The sequence below is a fragment of the Pteropus medius genome, unplaced genomic scaffold (assembly GCF_902729225.1).
Source record: "Pteropus medius unplaced genomic scaffold, Ma_sr-lr_union100, whole genome shotgun sequence".
Lineage (NCBI taxonomy): Eukaryota > Metazoa > Chordata > Mammalia > Chiroptera > Pteropodidae > Pteropus > Pteropus medius.
Window position 1 is genome coordinate 27328061 of NW_024349519.1, and position 23401 is coordinate 27351461.

Sequence of the window (23401 nt, forward strand, 5' to 3'; positions counted from 1 at the left end):
TACAAGCAGTGTTTCCCAGTATGTAGATGGGGAAGCATTGGATTAGATAACCTTTCAGGTCTCTTCCAGCTCTGAAATAAATGTTTAATGAAAATCTCTTAGGTCTTATTGTCAATAGCCTTTAACACAGAACTTTCAGTGGACATTTCGAAACAGTGTTTTAAGTCTCAAATCACATTTTGAAACATTTCTAAGTTATTTTTCATGTTATTTAATTATTAGTAGCTTAAAATTATGATATTCCTAATTTATTTTTAAAGGACCCTTTAATGAAGCTGCAAGCAAAAATAAACAGATGCTACCTGGGGGATCCAAAGAAATGTCAGATCTCCAGGCAGGTTATTTTGACCCCCATTTTGTAAGGATATTTGAAGGTGAAAGCTACGTAAGTCTGAATCAAGTGAGAAGACGGCATATGATGGAAGAAGCCAAAAAAAATCTAGGCAAAGCCTTCCTCCCTAGTAATGGAGATAAAAAGCCGTAAGTGTTTAGGAGAAAAGTCTTAAAATACATCTCCTGCTCCTTTCTCTCCTCTAGCTAAATTATTTTTCCACAAGACTTACTTATATATGATTCATTTTAAAACTGTGATTTTTAGGTTTTGTCTAAGGTGGGGACAGTTATATTGGATGATTTAGGTTGACAAGTAATTTTTATTGATTCTCTTTATCACTTTAAACCTTGGATTATCTATGTCACTGTTCTCTATTAGTATGTGTAATAAAGGCCAACCAAATAATGAAAATACATTTGATCAAAAACCTGGCAAAAGTAGTCAGTTTAGGAGAAAGATCACCTTGGGATATCATATCTGTGCTCTTGACTTTTTCTGTTTTAAAAAAACTTTTACAAAGAATTAAAAAAGTGAAATTGAAACTAAAGAAAAGTGAAATTAGGAGAAGTCTTTTATTTGATAAAGAAAATAATTTATCAAAGATAACATTATTTAAAAATCATTGTGAAGATACATGCATGGGTTTAACAATATTTTAATTGTAACAGTTGTCAATGTGAAGATTCATTTTTTTAATCATTAAACAAATAAAACCATACAGCCTGCGTTATACCATATGATATAGCTAAGCTTTGTAATATGGTGTTACTTCACACTCAACGTCAATCTCTCAATTTAGAATTTATGACAAATGAGAATTGGTCAAGGGTTAATATTGTCCTTATTTGTGGTAATTTCTCGAAATTAGTAAAGCTTCAATGTCCTAAGTCAAAATTACTAAGTTTTTATTAAGAGTGGGAATTTCTTCTTTTCTTTTAGTATAGTTTAATCTTTTTCTACATTTTCACACTTTGGATAGGTTTGAGTTATTTATTTTTATTATTATTTTTGGGGGGAGAATCTTTATTTTCTCAGATATAAATTCAAACATGCATTTTCGGGGTCATTACTTAATTTTCTTTATGTAACATATGTATTTAACCTTAATTTTTTCCTACCATGATCTTTATTTAACCTTTTGTGGTAATATTTGGGAATTGCTGCCATGATACATTAGATTATAATATGCTTATTTTTGTTTGTCAGCCAAGAAGTAATGAATAGTTTTATAGTTAGACTTGTTTTCCTTTCTTTTTAAAGCTCACAAATATATGAAAAACATCTGTAATTTAGTGGGATACAGAAAGTGTTTCCAAAAAGAGAGAGTGGTGGTATAAATAAGAAGCCTTCATACTGGTACTTATTCGACACCAAATGATGGAACCATAGGCATTTAATAAATTTTAAATGTACTGATATTTAATGCTTGCATTAAATGACATTCTATTTAGGTTATGCCCTTTTCTCTGATGTCTTTGCTTTATTTCTTTATTGTATTTTAGAATTTTATGACATATTCATAAATATTAATTAATGAAAATGAATATCTTCTCCTAATGGAACCTTTATTTGTAGGCCAGAGATAATAAGTAATCAATGTTGATGTCTTTGTAGTTTTTGAAATTTATAATTCAAATGTATAAACAGTGTCCAGTTTTGATAATAAGATTTCATATGCATTGGAGACCATTTTCTGATTATTAAAACTTGTTCATTGATAAGTTGGAAATTAGAGACTACAACTATTGCTAACATTAGTTATCCTTTTTATTATGAAAATTTTAAAGAAAATATTTGTTAAAATAGACTGCTGAATGATAAATGGTTTAATGATTAACTATATACTGTGGGCCCAGAAAATTTGGCATTAAACTTGAAGAAAAGATTATTTTGTTAATTTTTTTCTGTAGTAAAGTAATAAGAAAATCAACAAAATTCCATGAGATCCAGTTTGCCTTTAACAATGGAAACAATACTAATACATTTTGAAAGTATAGTTTCTGGTGAGTGGTTGGCCAGAAGGAATTAGCCATTTCTTAGCTGACTTGCCATAAAGTGCCTAGAAATTTATCCAAAAACACAAAAGGGTCTATTTATTGTTATAGTTAAATGAATTAATGGAAACTACTTTAACTTCCTAGAGATTATGAAGTTTTATTTATATGAAACATCTAAAGCATAAACATGAAAAACATCTCAAAATTTGTTTATGAAAAATGGGGAAAATTGGATTGAAAACTAATAAATGTTGTTTTTTCTCACTAAAGTTAGACGAGTCAATCCCATTGCATACATTATGCTCCTTTTTCAATCTTTTTCTTTTTTTAATGAATTGCGGCAAAATGTATATAACACAAATTTTGCCATTTTTTTTTTTTAACTGTATTTAAGATCTGGATTAGGAAGCTATTATGGAACAATAGGTGGACCAATCCCATTCTTCAGTGCGCAGTCAAAACCCAGAGAAAAATATGAGGCACCTGGAAAGAATTTATACACAAACCCAGGAAAGAAAGGAACTGGATATGGGTAAGATATATTTAATACGTTGATATTGATTGCTTTGAACTTAAAAAATAAAATTTAAAATTGCCTAACCCCAAAATCACTATTACTTCTTTTCATCCCTCAGCTATGCAAATGTTACCATAGGTAAACAGTTTTCACACTCTGCTGATTTCTACGATGCACCAAAACTAAATTATAAGGTAATCTATTTTAACTATTTTCAAACTTTCTCAATTAATTTACTTAGAGAATTCACTTATGATCTCTGTCATTTAACTCACATATTTCTATGTCTATAAGCTTATTTTCTGGAGATTTTTCTCTTTCTTTTTGAGATGCCTTGTCACCTTGGTTGATCATGGTGTTTAATGGACTATTTCTCTGCCTTGGCATTAATGAAAGTGTATTTTGCTTTTTATCCAGAAAGATTTATTATATAAAGATCTCTCTTTAGCCTGTTACAAAGAAGGTGTTTTTATTTTGGTTTTCAGTAGGTAGCATCTAAGCCTCTTGGATCTCTGCTTTATATAAAGCCTTAATAATGCCTTTTTTCCCCCTTATAGATGCTTAATCATGCTCGCTACCCTCAGTCTCAGTCCCTGTCCGCATTAGCGACAGTTTCGGTAGTGTTTGCTCAGATTCCCCTGGGGCTCCGCAGTGTTTAGTCTTCGAGGATGTGGTGGGAGGGGTCCTCTGGGTTGGGGGATGCAGGCTGTGGCTCAGCCTCGGTTTTGCAACCACGACTGGTAAAAATCAACTGTTGTTTATCCGCCATCTCCACTTCTCTTCTGTCCCTGCTTCTTTGCTGTCCCTGCTTCTCTGCTTTCTGTCCTGATGACTGGGCACTGCCGCCAGCCTGTGGAGCTCACAGCACTCCCAGGCAGGGATGTTCAGGGAACTCACCGCACCTTCTCCCCACTCCTTCCTCCTACAGGGAGCTCTGGCTGTGAGAGGAAGCTTCTTTATTTCTCCCAGTCCACCGCCCAACACCTGGGGTTCTGACCGGTGGTAGCTCTTATGTGCAGATCCCATGCTTAGACATGCTGGTGTGCAGTTTGGGCATTTTTTGTTGAGTTTTAGATGTTCAGCTTGTTGTGGTTTCAAGGCGAGACATCTGGGGATGTCTCTCACTCTGCCATGTTTCTGACATCACTCCCTCACTTGTGATCTAATTATGGTTTGTTTCGTTTTATCTATTTGTATAACTAGGGTGGTGGCACACCGATGTTTATGAATTGTGATAATTTTACATTTTGATATTAGATTTCCACGTCTTGCTATAGATCTTCTTAGCTCTGTCCAAAATGAACTTTTTTTTTGAAAAAAGTTACTGTTGAAATACAATATTACATTAGTTTCAGTTGTACAACATAGTGATTAAACATTCATATAGCTTAGGAAGTGATCATGTCAATAAATCTAGTGCCCATCTGACACCATACACAGCTATTACAATGTTATTGACTGTATTCCTTATGCTGTACTTTACATCTCTGTGATTGTTTTTATAACCAACAGTTTGTACATTTTAATCCCTACCTCTTTTTTACCTATCACTCTCCCCTCTTGCAACTATCAATTTATTCTTTGTATCTATGAGTTTGTTTCTATTTTGTTTGTTTTTTTTAGATTCCACATGTAAGTGAAATCATATAGTACTTACTTGTCTTTCTCTGTCTGACATATTTCACTTAGCATATCCTCTAGGTCCATCTATGTTGTTGCAACTGGTAAGGTTTCGTTCTTTTTTTATAGCTGAGTAATATTCCATTGTATATATGTACCACTTTTTCTTTATCCATTTATCTATTGTTGGACACTTAGGTTGCTTCCATATTGTAATACTACAATGAACATTTAGATGCATATGTCTTTTCAAATTAGTATTTTAGGTTGCTTTGGATAAATACTCAGAAGTGGGATTCCTGGGTCCTTCTTTGTCTCTTGTTATAGCCTTTATTTAAAGTCTATTTTGTCCAGCTTTTTTGTTTGTTTCCATTTTCAAGAAATAACTTTTCCCATCCCTTTGTTTTCAGTCTGTGTGTGTCTTTTGATCTAAAGTTAGTCTTTTGTAGGATGCATAAAGGGTCTTGTTTTCTTGTTCATTTAGCTACCCACTGTGTTTTGATTGGAGGATTTAATCCATTTACATTTAAAGTAATTGTTGATAGATACTATTGCCATTTTATTATTCATATTTTATATCTTTCTTCTTCTTCTTAAAGAAGTCCTTCTAACATTTCTCATAATCTTGGTTTGGTGTTGATGAACTCCTTTATCCTTTTTTTTTTTTGTCTGGGGAGCTCTTTATCAGTCCTTCAATTCTAAATCATACCTTTGCTGAGCAGAGCAATCTAGGTCCTTGCTTTTCATCACTTTGAATATTTCCTGCCAGTCCCTTCTGGCCTGCCAAGTTTCTGTTGAGAATCAGCTTACAGTCTTATAGGAGCTCCCTTGTAGGTAACTAACTGCTTTTCTCTTGTTGCTTTTAATATTCTCTTTGTCTTTAACTTTTGTCAGTTTAATTATTTCCTGTGTCTTGGTGTGGGCCTCTTTGGGTTCATCTTGTTTGAGACTCTATGTGCTTCCTGGGCTTGTATGTCTCTTTTCTTTGTTAGGTTAAAGAAGTTTCTCATCATTATTTCTTCAAATAGGTTTTCAACTCCTTGAGCTCTCTCTTCTCCTTCTGGTACCCCTATGATGCAAATATTAATATGCTTGATATTGTCCCAGAGGCCCCTTAAACTATCCTCATGTTTTTGGATTCTTTTTTTCTGATTGAATGTTTTCTGCTACTTTCAAAATCACCGATTAGATCCCCTGCTTTCTCTAATCTACTGTTGATTCCTCCTAAGGTATTCTTCATTTCGGTTATTGTATTCTTCATTTCTGACTGGTTATTTTTTATGTCTTCTATCTCCATTATTATGTTTTCTATCTCTTTATTAAAGTTCTCACTGAGTTAACCTACTGTTCCCCTAAGTTCATTGAGTATTCTTGTAACAAGTGTTTCGAACTCTGCATCTATAGATTGCTTGTCTCTACTTTGTTTAGTTTCTTTTTTTCTGGCACTTTATTCTTTTCTTTTTTTTCAGCTATGTTTCTATGTCTCCTCATTTTGGTTGTCTCCCCATGTTTGCTTCTGTGTATTAGGTAGGGCTGCTACATCTCCTGGCCTTATATAGTAGGTGTCCTTTGGGGCCTAGTGGCACAGTCTCCATGGTCACCTGAGCTGGGTGCTTCAAGTGTATACCTTGTATGGGATGTGTATGCCTTCCTTCTATAATTGAACTTTGGTTGCAGTTTGCGTATCACTAGAAGGTTTTCACCTCCAGGCTGATTAGTTGTGACAACTGGCCAATGACTGCAGTAGAGGAGCTGTTGTATAGAGTCTGACCCTATGGAGCAAAATTTACTTTAGCAGAGCTCTGGTGCCTACCCAGTCTGTCCTCTGGGTGTGTCGTCCCCAGATGTGGCCCCAGGTAGTGCTCTGGCTTGGTCTGAAGCCCCTCCCCTCCCAGGGTTACCTGGTATGAGCCAGCAAGCAATCTGTATATGATCGCCACCCATACTGGGCTTTGAGATGCCTCGAGAGGCCAAGTTACAAATTGAGGCTAGCTGCTGCTAGTTCTGGGCATGTTGCTGCTCAGCAAGAGGTACGGGGTGTTCAGAGGCCAGATGCTGCTTGTTTGGGTTTTGTGAACTTTTGAGAGATTTTAGGAAAGTCCACAGCATGAGCCAAGATAGGCCTTTTATATGAAAAAGCCACCAGAAGCGGCTTGGGTGGGCCCATAAGTTGGTTGGGGCAAGGTCTCAGGGAATCACCAGGATAGGGTGACCAGAGTTAGCCAGGTTGATAGAAACTCAGATATGATGGCCACCTGCCTTTGCACGCAGGTGAGGGTGGGCCCAACAAAGGAATAGTGAGGGTAGGGCCCAACAAAGGAATAGTGGCTTCCACTATCACTTCTGTCTGGAAGAAAGCTGCCACTCCAGCCCTCGCCCTGAAGCCAGACCATTGAGCTCCTCCCTGTATATATCCCTGCTGCCCCTCAAGTTACTGCCCCAGCACTGGAGCTCAGAGCAAGTGAGTTTGTCAGTGAGTAAGTACAGGCATAGGCCCTCCAAAAAGAATGCCTGGGATGCCTGCAGCTCTCAGTCTCACTCAGCCACAAACTCCACTGGTTTTCACAGTCAGAAGTTGTGGGGACCTCTCTCTCCAGCATTGTAACCTCAGGCTGGGGAACCTGTTATGGAGCTGGGACCCCCTCACTCCTCTGAGGAGACCTCCACAGCCAAGATATCCCTCTTGATTCTAAACCACTACATGCAATTGTGGGACCAGACCAGTTCTGCATCTCTGCCCCTCTTACCAGTCTTGAGGTGGCCTCTTTTGTATGTCTTTAGTTGTATTTCTGTTCGTGTAAAGCAGATGTACTAACCACTACACTATGGAACCACGTCCCATTCTGTGTATTTTAAATCTCTCACATTGTGATTTTGCTTTCTAGAAATTCAATTTGAGAATTTTTTTATATCTTACATGTCTCAACTTTATGAGCATATGGAATGCAGTTATAATTATTGTTTTAATTTCCTCTGCTAATTCTAATGTCTGTGTCAGTTCTTGGTTGATTTTGAATGATTGATTTTTCTTCTTATGATGGGTTATATTTTCCCACCTCTTTGCATTACTAGTAGTTTTGACTGGATGTTAGGCATTGTGAATTTTACCTTGTTGAGTGTTATATATTTTTGTGTTCTCATAACTATTCTTGGGCTTTGTTCTGGGATGCAGTTAAATTAGTTGGAAACAGTTTGATTTTTTTCAGGTCTTCTTTGAAGATTTGTTAGGTGGGATGGGAGCAATGCTCAATATAGGGCTAATTCTTCCTTATTACTGAGGCAAGACCTTTCTGTGTGCTCTACCTGGTGCCCTGGGAATCATGTTTTCTAGCAGAGCTGATGGAACCAGCACCCATCCCAGCTCTGTGTGAGAGCTGGAGACTGTTACCGCTAATCTTTTTTTGCTTTTGATCAGTTTCCTCACACACATGTGCTGATCAGAACTCAACTGAATACTCTAGGATAGGTTTTGGTAAAACAAATACAGTATTCTAGTAAAAAGCGATTCTTAAAGCATTGCCTTATGATAACCTGTATTAGAAACACCTGGGGTAACTGATATGACTGCAGATTAATGGGCTATACAGCAGACCAGTAGAATTAGAAATCTCTGAGGGAAGAGTTCAGTAATTTGTAACTTAAATTATGATGTGATTCACGAAAATGAACATTTAAGAAACACTGCCCCGAAGAATAAATGGAATGGTTATGTTATTAGTACCATTGTGGTGTGGGCGAGGGGAGAGGAGATCGTCAAAAAGGGGTGAAATTCCATAGGCTGAAGACAAGCAAAAGCAAGAGAAAAATCCAAAAAGAGTGAAAAATTCTGAAAGTGTTACAGTAGAGTTCTTAGTAATGAAAAGTCATCTTCCCTGAATTAACTATTTTAGAATTCATTTACCAAGCATTTTCAGTTTTCTGTCGAATGATGAAATACTAGATTTCATATTTGAAAAAAGCGAAAAAATATGTCAGCATTAACTTTATAGTTGCCTTTTGAATCTATATTTCATAACATGAAAAACTTTCTCTGCTATATTAACAGTAATTTTTATGCTTTATATTGTCCCATAGAGAAGATTGTGATATAGGAGGGAAAAAATGACCTTCATTTTGCTTGAGTATGAGGTAGCTAATAATATTGTAATATAAAAATATTATAATATGAAAAGTAAGTATTTCTCATTCTTAGAAGTAAAAACTTTTATTGAGGGCCTACCATATACCAGGTTCTTTATACACTTATACACTTAATCTTTACAACAGCGTGGGGGTTATGTGGATATTATTCTCATTGACAGTTGAAGAAAATATGACACTAAAAGGGTCCCAGAGTCCCCGAGAAATGCTAAAAAGTAGGACAGAGTTAGGGTTTGAACTAAAGACCAGTCTTTTTTTACTACATTGTATCACCCAGATCATTAATATAGATTTGTTCAGGTGATAAATAGATCTCTATACTTCAAATAAATTTATATCCAAAATGAACAATCATAGTTGTGTTTGTTATAAATAAGCATATCTTTTGTATCATAAAAACAGAACATAACAAAGGAATGTTTTAAAAAATGTGAATACTTATATTAAAATTTAAGAGAAAATTCAACTCTACATCTATCAGTTTGAGTAATTTATGCTATATAATTTCAAACTCTTTAATTTACAGAAAGAGAATGAAGAACATCATCGTTTACTTAAAGGGACACCTTTCAAGTTAAATCTTTACCCAAGTGAATATTTTGATACTAATCCTTATTCGTTTGGGAAAACTTTACCACCAGTTAAAAAAGTAGAGAAGAAAGAATTACTTGGAAGCCCTTTTAAGCCTTCTTCTCCTGGTAAAAAGGTAGGTTAAAAATTTTAGAATGAAAAAATATTAGGCATTTTAAAGAAATGGTGCCTCTCGCTGTCAAATTATTTTATCATCCATGTAAATAATAAACTTTTGTTTGTATTCATGCCAAGAACCATGAAACCCTTTTTTAAGCAAAATTATGAAAAGTCACAAAGCATGGCTAGTGTAGGGAATAATGAAGCTCTTATAATGAAGTAATTATTAATCAGTTCATATATTTTTTAATTTACAATATATTTTCTAAATGCTTCTCTAAATCTTAGGTATAGTTTTTCTCAAAACCGTAAAAAAGTCAGAACATCTTTTCGTTTTTGAAACAATTAAAATGTCTCACTCTTCTGAAGTTTACAAGTGTGAATAAAAGTCAAAATGCTTCTTATAGTTTATAAACCTTAGGTTGTATATTTAGTTTTTCTTCTGTGAATTGCCTGTTTATTTTCTTGGTGGATTTTCTATTAGGATATTTGTCTTTTTTATATCGATTTGTAAGATCTTTTCTATGTTAAGGATATTGTTATTTGGTCATTTGAGTTTGAAGATAATTTTTTTTGTCTGTTGAAACTCTGACTTTGGTTATGGTATTTTGAGCTATTCAGAAATTTAGCGATTTAATGTAGTCAAATTGATCAGTCTTTTGTGCTGAGTTTTATGATGTCATAACCTTACTACCAATATTAGAAAAATATACATTCTTGATTTCTTCTATTAATTTTATTCTTTTGCATTTAAATATTAATCTGAAATATGTTTTGATGCGAAGAGTGAAGTAAGGATCAGCTTTTATCTTTTTTAAAATCTAGTTTTTAGTGCAGGAGGAACTGGGGGGAGGATGTGTCTATATCTTGATTTCGTTTGTGATTTCAAGGATGTATATATCTGTCAAAACTAAAAGGATTGTAAACTTTAAATGGGTGTAATTTATTATAAATGAATTACACTTCAGTAAAACTGATATTTTTTAAAAAGCCAATTGTTCACAATCTCACTGATATAATTTTTAATACCACTGCTTCGAAATGCCACTCATCAAATCAGAATTCTCATATTTTGAGGGTTTTTTCCCCTGAATTTCCATTCTATCAGACTGATTTTTATTCATTTGTATCAGTACCAAACTTTTTAATTATTACTATTACATTTTAATATTGGATAGTCTAGTCTCTATTACTCTTTAAAAATAGTGGCTGTTCTCCTATATTTGTTCTCTAGAAATTTGGAATTATTTTTTAAAGTTCTAGGAGAAAAATATCTTTGTTATTTTGCTATAAAATCAAATCTTTAGATTTTTGGATGTATTAGCATATTTATAATTTGAATTTTCTGATCTAGAAATAAACTACTTATATAAACCTACCTTTCCCTTGTAGAATTTTATATTTTACTTCATACAGGTTTATATATCTTATATTCTCACCTATTTTAAGGCTGTAGTCAATAGTTTTTGTTCCTGTCATATTTCCCCTCATAATATTTGTCTTTATAAAACATTTCATATTTTAAAATAACCAACTACTTCATTAAACTTTATGTTCTGTGGGTATTCTGCTGATTCTTTTTGGATTTTCAGATATATGATTATATTATCTGCAAATAATTTTGCTTCCTCCTTTCCAGTATCTATATCTCTTATATCATGCTCATGTCAAATTTCTTAAGCTAGCAGTAGTGGCCATCCTTGCCTTAATCTTGAATTTAATGGGGATACCTCTAGTGTTTCATTTTTATAGATGCCAAAAATAGCAATAAATCAGGAATGTATGTAAAATTATATTAACTGTTTAGGTGTAATCTATTTAGACTTTATTTTTTCTCCCTTTGACTTGTTATTAAGTGAATAACAGTAATAGGTTTCTTGACATGAATCTCATTTGGCCATGTTGTATTAATCTTTAAGTGTCAATACCGTGTTTTATTTGTTAATATTTTATTAAGTATTTGCATCAATAATTTTAGGTGTGACTAGTCTGTACTTTTTTTTGATATGCCTTGTTCTATTTTTGCATGAGTAGATGCTATCATCTTAAAATAATCAGGGACATTTCCTTCTTTTTTTACTTTCTGTAACAGTTTAAATAGCACCAGAAATATCTGTTTCTTAAAGCTTGAAAGCATCATCATCAGAAATGTTCTGGGCTTAATTTCTTGTATGGTATCTGTTTTCTGTGGGTTCTTTCTCTTTTTGAGACGATTTTGACATTTATATACTTTTTGAAAATCATTCAGGTTTTCAAATTTATTAACATAGAGATTTACAAAAATAGTATTTATATTTTTGGTATCTCACATATGTATGGGTTTTCCCCATCCTTTTGTATGAGTATATTCTTAATTATAATATAGACTTATCTATTAAATTTATTTTAAAGGCATCATCCGGTGCATTGGTATGTTTACCATATATATTTTTCTATTTTTAATTCAACTATTTTGCTTTTACATTTATTAATGAGTTTAATTTACTTTTCTTAAGTTTTATTATTATTTGTTGCTCTTCAAAATAACAGTCTACATGTCCTCAATATGGAAAACTTGAAAATTTACAACCATATATTCAAATGAATTAAATATTCATGTATATTTGGCTTAGATACTGTAAGAGAAAGGATGTCTAAGTAAATGCATTATTATGATTCTGTAGAGTTTTCTTGGTAACTATATATAATATAAAGATTAAAATCATGGTAAATCAGTTTAAAAAGTCAAAGTAAAATATTTGTTTTATGTATGGTCAAAAATATTTTGATCAACTTCTCTTAACATACTATAAATAAATATAAAGTAGATCACATTTTTTCTCACCTTCTATTTCTATTTTTATTTTTTTAAAATTATCATTTTAAGAATATTATTGTCCTATAAACATTTGCATTTTAATAGAGAACTTTTAGATTTACAATGTCTTAACCCCATAAAATTGGTGGTAGGAAGACTGCTAGTATTTGAATTAAACGTGTAGACAACTTTTTTTAAATGTCAAAACAGCTCCAGGGACAATACACAAATATGTATGAACTTCTTCAAAATCGAATTTTTTAAAAGCATTTTACAAAACCACATAAAACTGTCTTGTATTTATTTGTAGGCTGGTGGAATGAAGGCAGGAACATTTGAACCTTATCCTTCACATTCTGCTGACCCTTATGTGGTTAAATTGGCAAGCCAGCCTACCAGCAAAGGCGCTAAGGTATTCCACCCACCAGGTGGACCGAAAAGCAGACCAGTTCAAAGTATAATGACTTTGAATGTCAAAAGGTAATAATATGTTACATTTAGCTCTTAAATCAAGAAAAATTGTTTTTAATGTTTAGATTTCTTCAAAATAATATCCTTTATTTATATATACCTTTAAAAATGACAAATTTGGGTGACTAGAAATCTCGGCTCCTTCTAATATACCCACCCTCCCTTACAGAAGTTCTTTCCCATCTTCTGAAATTCCCAATTGGAAAAGCTGAATTTATCTGTACCATAATTTTTAAGTAAATCTACAGCACTTTATTATAAGTCATTTGAGACTATTTAGATATTTATAGTTCAGTCAGCAGTACATGTTAACTTTGTCTGTTTCTCAAAGAGAGTTTTGACTCTTGTTAAAGGGCTCTAGGCTCTTAGTAATTAAGAGGAATCCTAATGACACTTAAGATTTCTGTCCTTAATTTTGAAATAATCTTTTATGAAAACAGGAAATATTCTTGTTAATTAAAAATGCTATTAACATCACTTTATAGTACTTTGAGGAAAATTATATTATTAAAGTATCTTAAAACTTCAGTTTTACCCAGGTTTTGGACTGTCTCAAAACTGAAAAGAAGCTCTCAAGAGCTCAGAACATAAATTAGAAAAGGACAGCCCATCATATTTTTGTGTGTGCATGCAATATTGTAAACAAGTGGAAGAATTTATTTGATTACCTTTCTATCTACCGAAGGAGTTTTAATGCCAATTGAACTAATTTACATATTTCTAACTTCAGTGTAATCATACAGTGGATTAGGCAAGGACACCAAATTCACATTCTTTTATGAAAACAGTAGTACATTTTTATCACTTGTGGACAGTGATTATACCAACATTATTATTATATCACAAAAGTAAGACTACTCTTTATTATTTATGTAATTTAACTATTGTCTACGGGAATAATAATCTGAGGGTGGTTTTCTATGCATTCTTTTCTAGTGTAGAACAGACCTGAGAAAGTTCTATGATGCCCTAGCATATCTGTTTGTACAAAGAAAAGAAAAAGTAACTGATTGCTCTTTTGAAAAATCAGATTAGTAATTTCGAGTTTACTGAAATCTCTTCCTTTTTACATTATCACAAATATTATTCTAAATCAAGTTTTAACTCCCCTTACCCTAATTTTAAAACTAATAAGCTTCTGGGTGGTAATATTTAAAATTGGCCCCATAAACCAACTTTTCCTTCTTAAATTATACTTTTATTTTTTTTAAAGTATATATGACATATAAAGTGAAGCTTTTTATTTTGGTGTGAAAATATGGTTTTGGATTGTTAACTTTTTATTGTAAAATGTTTTTATGAGAATGTACAAATGTATTACTTGCACCTATAAAATTAGATGATCATTTATTTTTTAATTTTAGGACACTAAATATGAAGAACTACAAGACTGCTTCAGTACAGTCCTATTAGCATCTGGAAGACAAATGGCTTTCTAGATCCTGACTACCATTAATTCATTATCAACTGCTAATTATTTGAAAAATATAAGATGTTATGGAACAGATAGGTCAAGCATTTAAAAGAAATTTACTACTACTAACCTAATACTCTACCTTGTTTTAGTACTATTACTTAAGGAATAAATAGTGTTTAACATATAATTACTGATCTGTGTTTCTGAGGAGAACATGATGTTTAGAAATTTTATAAAATCTTGAAGTGTAGTCTGTCATTTGAGAGCTTTTACTCAATGTAAACAAATTGCTGCAAGGTTGGTGGATGTGGGGGCTGGAGGGGTAGAAAGTACACAGTAACTTCTTAAACTGCTAGTTCTTCTTGGACGTATTTGAAAATTGGATTGATAGCCATCCAAGTGTCATATCCTGTTAAAGCATTCTTAGCATCAAAGATAAATATTGATTCATTCATATTGCACAGATTCATGTATACACATTCTATAGTGAGGCAAATGTCTCAATTTATGAGGTATCATGCCTTCTATATATGGCTTCTTTAAAGCATTAGATTAGCTAAGGCAGCCCCAGGATGAGTTGGGGGAAGGGAGAATGGGGAACGCACTCTTAGTTAAGTACTTTATAAAATATTACAAAGTTACATGGTAAATGAAGTTCGTCCTTGGTAGCCTCTCATGCTTCTCTGTAGCTGTTCAAAGCTGCCTCTCCTGGAGCATCTCCCCTAGGTCTTCTTACTCTCTTGTTCCCAAGTTCACTCTTCACTTACCTTACCACTTTTAAAAATATTTGTTAAAATATACAATTTAAATATATTACTGTAATTCATAGTGAGGACTCTATCATCAGTCCTCATTCAGTTTGGGCAGGAGGTGGTTGAGCTTGTGTTAAAAAGAGAAATTTATAATGTTTATTAATATAATGTATTGGGGAAGTTATTTTGATTCAGATGCTTTCTTAGGACTTATCCCTCTGCCATTCTAGTCTTCTCAGAGCTGGAAATCAGAATGTATAGAGGCTGCAGTACTCTTCTTTTGGACCTGGTTTTTTTTTCCAATGGGGGAAACTATGTCAATCCAGATATACATCTGGCTTTTAAAGGGATTACAGATAGCACAGAGAATTTTTACTATTGTCAAACTCACACACATACATATATATGTGTGTATATATATATTTTTTATTTTCATGCCTCAATTGTTTACTTTTTTCTAAGAGAAATTTAAAATTCTTATTTCTTATCCAAAGGATAGTGTGGAATGAACATCCTAAAGACATTATCAAGGGTGTACTTTAACTCAAAGGGGAATACGTTATTTTCACAATAGGAATGGTTTTGCTAGGTGTGCATAACTGAATAAAATTCATATAGTTACACATCGATAAATGTTACCCAACAAGACTTATATATGCCCCCTTTTGAGATAAGAGGTTTGTATTTTCAGATTTTATTAAAATCTACATAATTGCTCATTTTTACCTCTGCCTTTTGTTAGCTATAATTAATTTTTATTACTGGGCCTCTCGTAGCAGTGCATACTTCACATAATATTCATAGATGGGAATACACATCTAATGTCTTACCGAAGAGTATAAAAAGTAGTATGACAACTGGCAGAGCTTAGCTAGAGTTTACATAAAAGCACTGTGTCAATTTACAGAAAAGGAAATACAGAAACCAGTAATAGGAGTAATGAAGCATGTAGAAAAATTATAATTTTTGAAATGTTCAGTAATAGGGGAACACACACACATTTGATTTTAAGAGTGCAAACTATGATGTCCATTGATTGTTTTCTTAAAACAATTGTCTCTTCTTTTAATTTTGAAAATACAACGATACGACATTAGGTAGTTTTCTGTGAAACAACTCCCCTCCTACACACTTCCCCCTGGCAGAGACATGAGGAGTTAAGAGTTAATGGACACTGGAATCTTCTCTTGACAACTCAGGCATCTGGTTATCTACTGTCCCATTATGATGCCTGTGTGACTTGAGTAGTTTTCTGTATCCACCACCGGTAAATAATGGAAGAAATAAGCTTGCTTAGCAGCTGTTAAGCTCTGCTAAGAACAATCCAACAACATCTATTAAAGGTTCAAAATTGAAACAAAGATTGAAGAGGTTAACCTGATCATGAAAGAGAGGCTTAACTTTAAGAGCAACTTAGATCAACAGGAAACTCCAACAGGAACTGGAAGAAAGTTAAACAGTAGCCTATCATATTTTTGGAAATTTTGTCTTGCTTCTTCAGAGACTGCCTGCTCCTTTGTATGTTAATGTTCTGGAATGTGCTTTAAGCTAGGCTCACTAACTTTATAATATTTTACACTAGCTGTGTAAATTGATGTAGATCACTTAAGCCCTGGAGACCCTTTCCAGAAGAATGAAGATTAAATTAAAAATGTTTCATAAGATGAAAAAATTATATATAAAACATAAAAAAAATCTTCCGTCAAATCAAGTAATTTGTTCTAAATAAGGTGTAAGGTAATTTGTTAATTTGAATTTTCATCAATTATAACAGTATTTTAGCATGATACTTTGTTTAAAATGTCAAAAATAATTAATAGCTAGTACTTAGTGTTTACTTATCAGGTTTCATTCCATATGGCTTATGTGTTAATATGTTTATATTTACTAATCAGTTAATCTTCATTTAACAAATGAAGAAACGGAGGCAGAGCAAAGTTAAGTGACTGATCCAAGGTAGCACAACCAACAGAGGCCAGGGAGTCTGGCTGCTTTTAACCACCTATTACATTTTGTTCCCAGGCCACTTCCCCAGTTTTCCACAGAAACAATGATCCTTCTTAAACGGCTTCAAGTTACATTATTCATTTCACTCTGCAGCCTTTATTAGAATTAGAGAGCTCTGCTCACTTGTGGGAAATCAGGTATAGAGCACAAGTTAGCTGACACGAAGAAAGACTATTTCCAATTTATTCCTCCCTATACTTATCAAGGGGCACAAGTTAGAAGCTGTGGGAGATAGGTAGAGAAACATATTCCCAAAGTTATACATATTTTGAAAAATCTTCATAATGCAATATGTAATCTTTACATTTCAGTTAGGGACCTCAGTATCATCTTGTCTAAACTCCTCGATGCTTAAGACTCTTCACAACAATTTCTACCAAGTGAATGTCCGTCCAGTCTGTGCCTGGCATTCTCTAATGTGATGACCACCTCTTCATTCAGCATTCATGTAACAAATATTGATTGCCTTCTGTGTGCCAGACATGGTCCTAGGCACTGGGATGCAGGTGTAAACCAAATAGATAAAAATCTCTGCCATACATTTGTTTAGGAAGACAGATGATAACATCGAGTAAAGACAAGTGCTCTCAAGAAAATAACGCAGGGTAAGGAGATAGAGAACAATGGGAGTGTGTTTGAACTATTTTTTTAAAAGATGGTTAGGAAAACATTGAGGAAGCAACATAAGAGAGACCTGAATGAAATGAGGGAGAAGATAGTTGTTCCAGCAAAAGAAATAGCAAATGCAAAGACCTTGAGGCAAGTGTGATCTTAGAGTGTTTATGAAACACCCAAAAGCCCAAGGTGGGTACAGCAAATTGAGAAACGTAAAGGATGTTAGCAGACTGGAGAGATACACAGGAGCTAAATCCTGAGGGTCTGTAGGTTATGGTAAGGAGTTTTGTTCTGAGTCTTATGAGAAGTCATTGAAAGTTTAGAGGACAGGCATGTCATATTAATAAGTAACATTTAACAAGATTTCTTGGTTGATATTTGGAGTATTGATTGAAGTAGGGAAAGAGTGAAAGCAGGAAGGCCACTGTAATAGAAAAGACTTGGTGACAGCTTAGACCAGGGTGATGGCAGGTTGTGGTAATCTTAGAAAACAGTTTGGAAAATGTTTCTGATATAGAACTGAAATCTGACTCCTTAAAGTTTTTACTCATTAGTTCTTTTTCTACTACTTAGAGATATATAGGAAATATACCAATGCTTCTACAAAGGACAACTCTTCACATATTTGAAGGTAACTTTTCTTTTTCTGGTTGTTTATTTCTTATGCTTTTCAGTTCCTTCACCATTCAGTCCTTTCTTACAGAGTGATAATATGTCTCTTTTTAAAAGGATGAGGCTTAGATTGAATGTACTATTTCTTATATGGTCTGATCATCCCAGACTATATAAGAATTGTCATTTCCTTTTTTAATATATGATATTCTTATTAATGCAATTTAAGTTCTTCGCAAGCTCTCTTCAGACTTCTGTTTTCAACTATTTATAAACCATATCTCCAGCTTAAAACATTTTCCTGAATCAGATTTCTATTTATAATGTCTTTTATTTTTGAAAATACCACCTAGATAGCTCAAATGTCCTGCATCAAAATGGAATCTATCATTTTCCCCCTTAAATTAGCTCTTCATTAATTATTCCCTCTCTCAGTTAATGATACTTCCAAATATCAAGTAACTTAAAACTACTTTTGAAATTATTCAGAAATCATCTTTTACCATCAAATCCACTATTTCACTAACTTAAAAACCCTTTAGTGTGGATTCCCGTTGTCCTTAAGATAAAAGCAAAATTCATACCAAGGTTAAAGACTCTCTAAGATTTGGTTCCTTTTTCTTTTTTAAACTCCATTTCTTATTAACTTCTGAACCTCTTGCTCTTTTCATTGCACCTAGGGTAGATTTTTTTTTTTTTTACTTTTTAAAATGAGACACATTCTGTCCTTTGCCTGGGGTGGATTTTATCAATTTTCTATAGCTTGGAAACTTTCCCAGCATCTATCTTCATCTAGGTTACTAACTCCAACTTGAAGTCTTTCAGATCTCTTCTAAAGCATCCTTCCTTAAGGAAGGCCTTCATGATCTTTGAGACGAGGTTAGGGCCCCCTGTTATGCATTCAAATAGCACCCTCTAAGTTTGCATTTATAGTATTTATTAATGCTCATATTGTCTATGAGATTCTAAGTACTATAAGACCATATCTATTTTGTTTATGACTGTTAGCACCTAGCATAGTGCTTGACACATTATGTAGGCACTTAGTATTTGCTGATTGAATGAATAAATTGTACTGTGGTGGCCATATTTAGTCATCTTTCACCATCACCTTGAATTATCTGTAATTCTTTGAAAGTGTCATGTTATTTTGAGCTATTTATTATGATGTGCTGTTTTCCTTTCCTGGCATACCCTACTCCTTTCAATGTCTTGCTCAGTCCCCAGTTACTACTCAAAACTGAGCTCAATACATTAAAACAAACAAACAAACAAACAAACAAACAAACAAACAAAGACCAAAGCTAAATAATATGATGGAAAACTTATAGTTCTATATGTTTATGTTAATATTTGAAAAAGATTGAAAAAAAAATAAGATAGTTAATTCAAAAAGAGAGAAAACAACAAACCAGTTGAAAAGTAGATTGAATAGCTTAGAATCAGTGTTTTTGAAAAGTCCACCTAGCAAAAAGAGAGAGGTGAGAGAATACAGACTATGTTATGAATTCTATAACATATTTAAGGAAGAGATAGTATCAGTAATACCAATCCTACACTAATCCTTTCAGAAAAATAGAGGAGGAGGGACTACTTCCCAACACATTTTATGAGGCCAGATTTTCCTCATACCAAAACCAGATAAAGACATTAAAAGAAATAAAATATAAAGACCAATATCCTTCTGAACATAGAATAAATCCTTAACAAAATATTATTGTATTGAACCCAGGAGTATATATTAAAAGGATAATTACATGACCTATTGGAGTTTATTCCAGCAAAGCAAGGCTGGTATAATGTTTCAAAATTAATCAAAATAATTACCATATTAGCAGATAAAGAGGGGAAAAACACGCGTGATCACCTCAATAAATGCAGAAAAAGCCTTTGATAAAATTTTACGTTTAATTATATAGCAAGCAGTCTTGGAAGATGCAGATAGTGTCTTCCTCTGGAGCAAAGGGCAGGTTTGTTTTCAGCCTTGGAAGCTAGAGATAGTGTCTCCTCTGGAGCAAGGACAGGTATGCTAACTGTCCTTTATGATAAAGGTAATGTTTCCACCTAGAGCAAAGAGCATGCTTACTGAACTTATAAAAGATTTGAGTTCTCTGTCTGAGTTCTCTCCTATAATGTAACTGACTGTGTGGCCCTTTTCATGTTGCCTGTAGGAATTGAGGCTTAGAGAACTGATGCAAAAATGCTAATACTCTGGCTACTGCTGTTGCTGTAACAAACTGTCCTTTATCTCTGACCCAAGAGCCTCATTTCTTCCACCCCAACCCCCCATGACACTGTCAGGCTAACATATTAGCTTATAAGTTGAGTAAAAACTCAGACTGTTCACAGTTCTTGACAATAAAAAACTATATACCTAATTCCAATTTCTAATTAAAAAAAAAACCTAGTCTAATCAATCACAGGGTAATTGTAGTCATATATAAAAGCAAATTTAAAATTATTTTCTGGGTAAAAAAGCACTTGGACAAAGGATTTCAAAACATTAATTTTAGAGATTTATTTACATATCTTAGATGGAAGCAATTGATACATTTTACCTGGAATTCCTGGAAAAAAAAAGAAGAATTGTTTTAAAATGAGAGCGCTAAGTATACTTCAGAAAAAAATAATAATTAAAAAAACACCTACTCCCTCTCAAAGTTGCTTCATGCATATACAACGTGTAGAAGTAATATAAATAAAATGACATGAATTTTATCAAAACAGCAAAATCCCTAAAAAATTCCATTACGTACTAACTGTATACAAATCTTACAAAACTAAATCTTGTTCATCTTAAAAGTTTTCTTTTTGCTGTCTTCTGACTAGTGCCCAGTAGGCTAAAAGAATCTTAAATACATCTCTACTAATCTACCACAATATACATACCTTTCAAATCAGAAGCTAAATGCCTATTTCTGGGGCTAGAGGTATCTTCATAAGTATCACAGTTGTCATAATGGAATTTCTCTCTTCTTGAAATGTAACCAATTTTTGATAGGTCACTGTGCTGACTACAGATTTTTTCACTTAGATTTAAATATTCTCTTTGAAGATTCCGCATCTCAAATTCCAAGGTATCCCTTTCATTCTCTATACTTCTTACATAGTTTTCTAAAAGTATTTTGTCTTCTGCAAGTCTGCTGATGCTGTTTTCAAATTTTATATTTTCCTGACTATGTTTTTTTAGTTCTTCTTTTAGAATCTGATTATCTGTTTTAATTTCCATTAACATTTTTGATAACAGTTCACATTCATTGCTCATTTCAGATAAACTATTCTTATAAATACTTGCTTCCGATTTTGCATTTTTTATTTCTTTTAGAAAATTCTCTTCTGTAGTAGATTGGTATGTTTGAATATTCTTAATTTCTCTTTCCATCATTTGTCTAGCAGCAGTAGATTCTTGTAATGTTGTTTCAAGATTAATTTTTTCATTTTTAACTGTTTCTATTATTTGAAGAAATGTGTCTTGTTCAGTTTTTGCCAATCTTTCTTTCTCTTTTAGCTGCATTATCTCTAGCTGGTTTTCTTTTAGTTCATTTTCAAGTGAGCTTTTTTCTTTTAGAAGCTGGTATGTTTTTTCCTCTAACATTTCCTTTTCATCTTGTAGCAATAGAATATTTGTTTTCATTGATTCCATTTCTATACTCATTCGATTATTTTCATTATTGACAATGGCTAAATCATTTTGAGTTTTGTGTTCCTTACCTTTTAGTTGATCAAATGTTTCTATCATTTGTTGCTTCTCCAAAGAAAGTTGACTATTTTTTTCCTCTAGAGTTTTATTTTGTCCTTGGAGAATATTATATTTACTAATTATTTTTTTCAATTCTTTAAGACATTCTTTGCCATCTTCTTCTGTTTTAATTAATTTGGACTGAATAATGTTCTTTTCTTCAACCAGATTCTTAAGTTGTTTTTCATATATTTCAATTTTCTGTATCAGAGATTGTGTGGTAAAGACAAGAGGTTTTATTTTGATCTTAAGGGTTAGATTTTCATTCTCTAGTTCTGTTACTTTTTTCTGTATCTGCATAGATTCTTTTAGATAATTCTGCAAGTACTGGATTTTTGCAACACACTGCTCAGTAACAGAATTGACTTTGGATGTTTTGTCATTTTCAGATATTACCGATCCTTGTTTTACTACAAACGGTTGCCTTTCTTTGTCTTTCATTTCATATTTTGCTGGATCAAAGAATGAAAGTGTATGTCTTGGAACTCTGGAATGGAATTTTAAATCTGTAATATTCTTGCCAGTGATAGGAATTTCTTTATTGTTTTTCTCATTCTTCTTTCCCCTGTGTGTTTCACTCTTAGATAACTTTTTACATTTCCTACAAAAATTCACATGAAATTTTGACACTGTTTCCCTGAGTGGGAGTAATTTGTTTACTAATGCCTCTAATTCGGAAATTCTCTTTGATTTTATATCTTCATTTAAGTTACTTTCTATATTTTCTTCCTTTATAAAGTTAATTTTTTCCTTGTGAATGGGAGACAGGTCATAGTTACTATTACTTTGAACATCTGTATCAATTTTTAAAGTTTGAAGTTCATTAGTAAGTGCTAGTTCTCTGTCGTGTGACTTTTGAAGCTCCTCCTTCATTTGTTTTATAGAATGGCAAATATCATCTAAATTTTCACAAAATCCATGCTCAAGAACAGGCATAGTAATTTTGGATTTATCCAGAATTACTGTATCAGCTTGTGACATCACATTTTGAGGTGCATTAGACAGAAAATTATAAAGGTTATTATAATTCTTCAACACGTCAGAATTTTCTGAAGGGTTCATAATTACATTTGAAGCTGAATTATCTGTTGACGTTCTTAGAGTTAATATGTCCTTGAAATGTATCTGAGATGGAATATTTATACCTTGAGAGGAGCCGTTAACACTATCACTACTGAGTTTTTCTTCCATTGAATGAAGAGTCTTGGAATCTTCTAAATGATGAATTTTCTCCAGAGAAAGGATTTCTTCTTGATTGTTTATAGGCTAGTAACAATAAAAAGCACACTATAAATGTACTATCATTAGCCACATGACCAGCAAATTAAGAAAATATTTTGTGGAGGGTTTATTTTTGCAACCAAATGAACATTTTATTCATTTATACAGAAAGGAAGCCTAACAAGTATGATTCATTTTCTCCAGAAAATCTAATAAACAGTTGAGATCTGTAATCCTGGTTTTCACAATTTGCTTAGAGATTGTACTTATTTCCTTAGCGGGTGAGATACATGGGCCAACCTCTCAATTTCAGAAATAGAAATTTAACATCCCTCAAGAGACCATCATAGACAGGTGGAAAAGACAGAAGCAATGGGTTAAATGGAAGTTTAAGGAAAATGAATATTTTCACTTCTGGGCTATTTATCAACCTTAGCTTGCATACCCAGTTTCAGCTGAATCTAGGGCTGTG

The 23401-nt window shown here is 33.0% G+C and overlaps 2 protein-coding genes across 7 annotated transcripts in view; one reads left to right on the forward strand and one right to left on the reverse strand.

Moving 5' to 3' along the window:
* Positions 1–14216, forward strand: part of CFAP96 (cilia and flagella associated protein 96) — an 18660-nt gene extending 4444 nt beyond the window's left edge. For all 6 annotated transcript variants that reach the window (XM_039882678.1, XM_039882676.1, XM_039882674.1 and 3 more), the window contains exons 3-8: positions 261–480; positions 2726–2863; positions 2967–3042; positions 9135–9314; positions 12406–12575; positions 13931–14216. In XM_039882678.1, coding sequence (XP_039738612.1) covers positions 261–480; positions 2726–2863; positions 2967–3042; positions 9135–9314; positions 12406–12575; positions 13931–13979 — 833 coding nt within the window. In that variant the 3' untranslated portion in view covers positions 13980–14216. The remainder of the gene's footprint in view (positions 1–260; positions 481–2725; positions 2864–2966; positions 3043–9134; positions 9315–12405; positions 12576–13930) is intronic.
* Positions 12951–23401, reverse strand: part of CCDC110 (coiled-coil domain containing 110) — an 18843-nt gene continuing 8392 nt past the window's right edge. Inside the window, exons 5-6 of the mRNA XM_039882666.1 lie at positions 20859–22974; positions 12951–12991 (exon numbers count right to left, since the gene is read on the reverse strand). Of these exons, the coding sequence (XP_039738600.1) occupies positions 12951–12991; positions 20859–22974 (2157 nt within the window). The remainder of the gene's footprint in view (positions 12992–20858; positions 22975–23401) is intronic.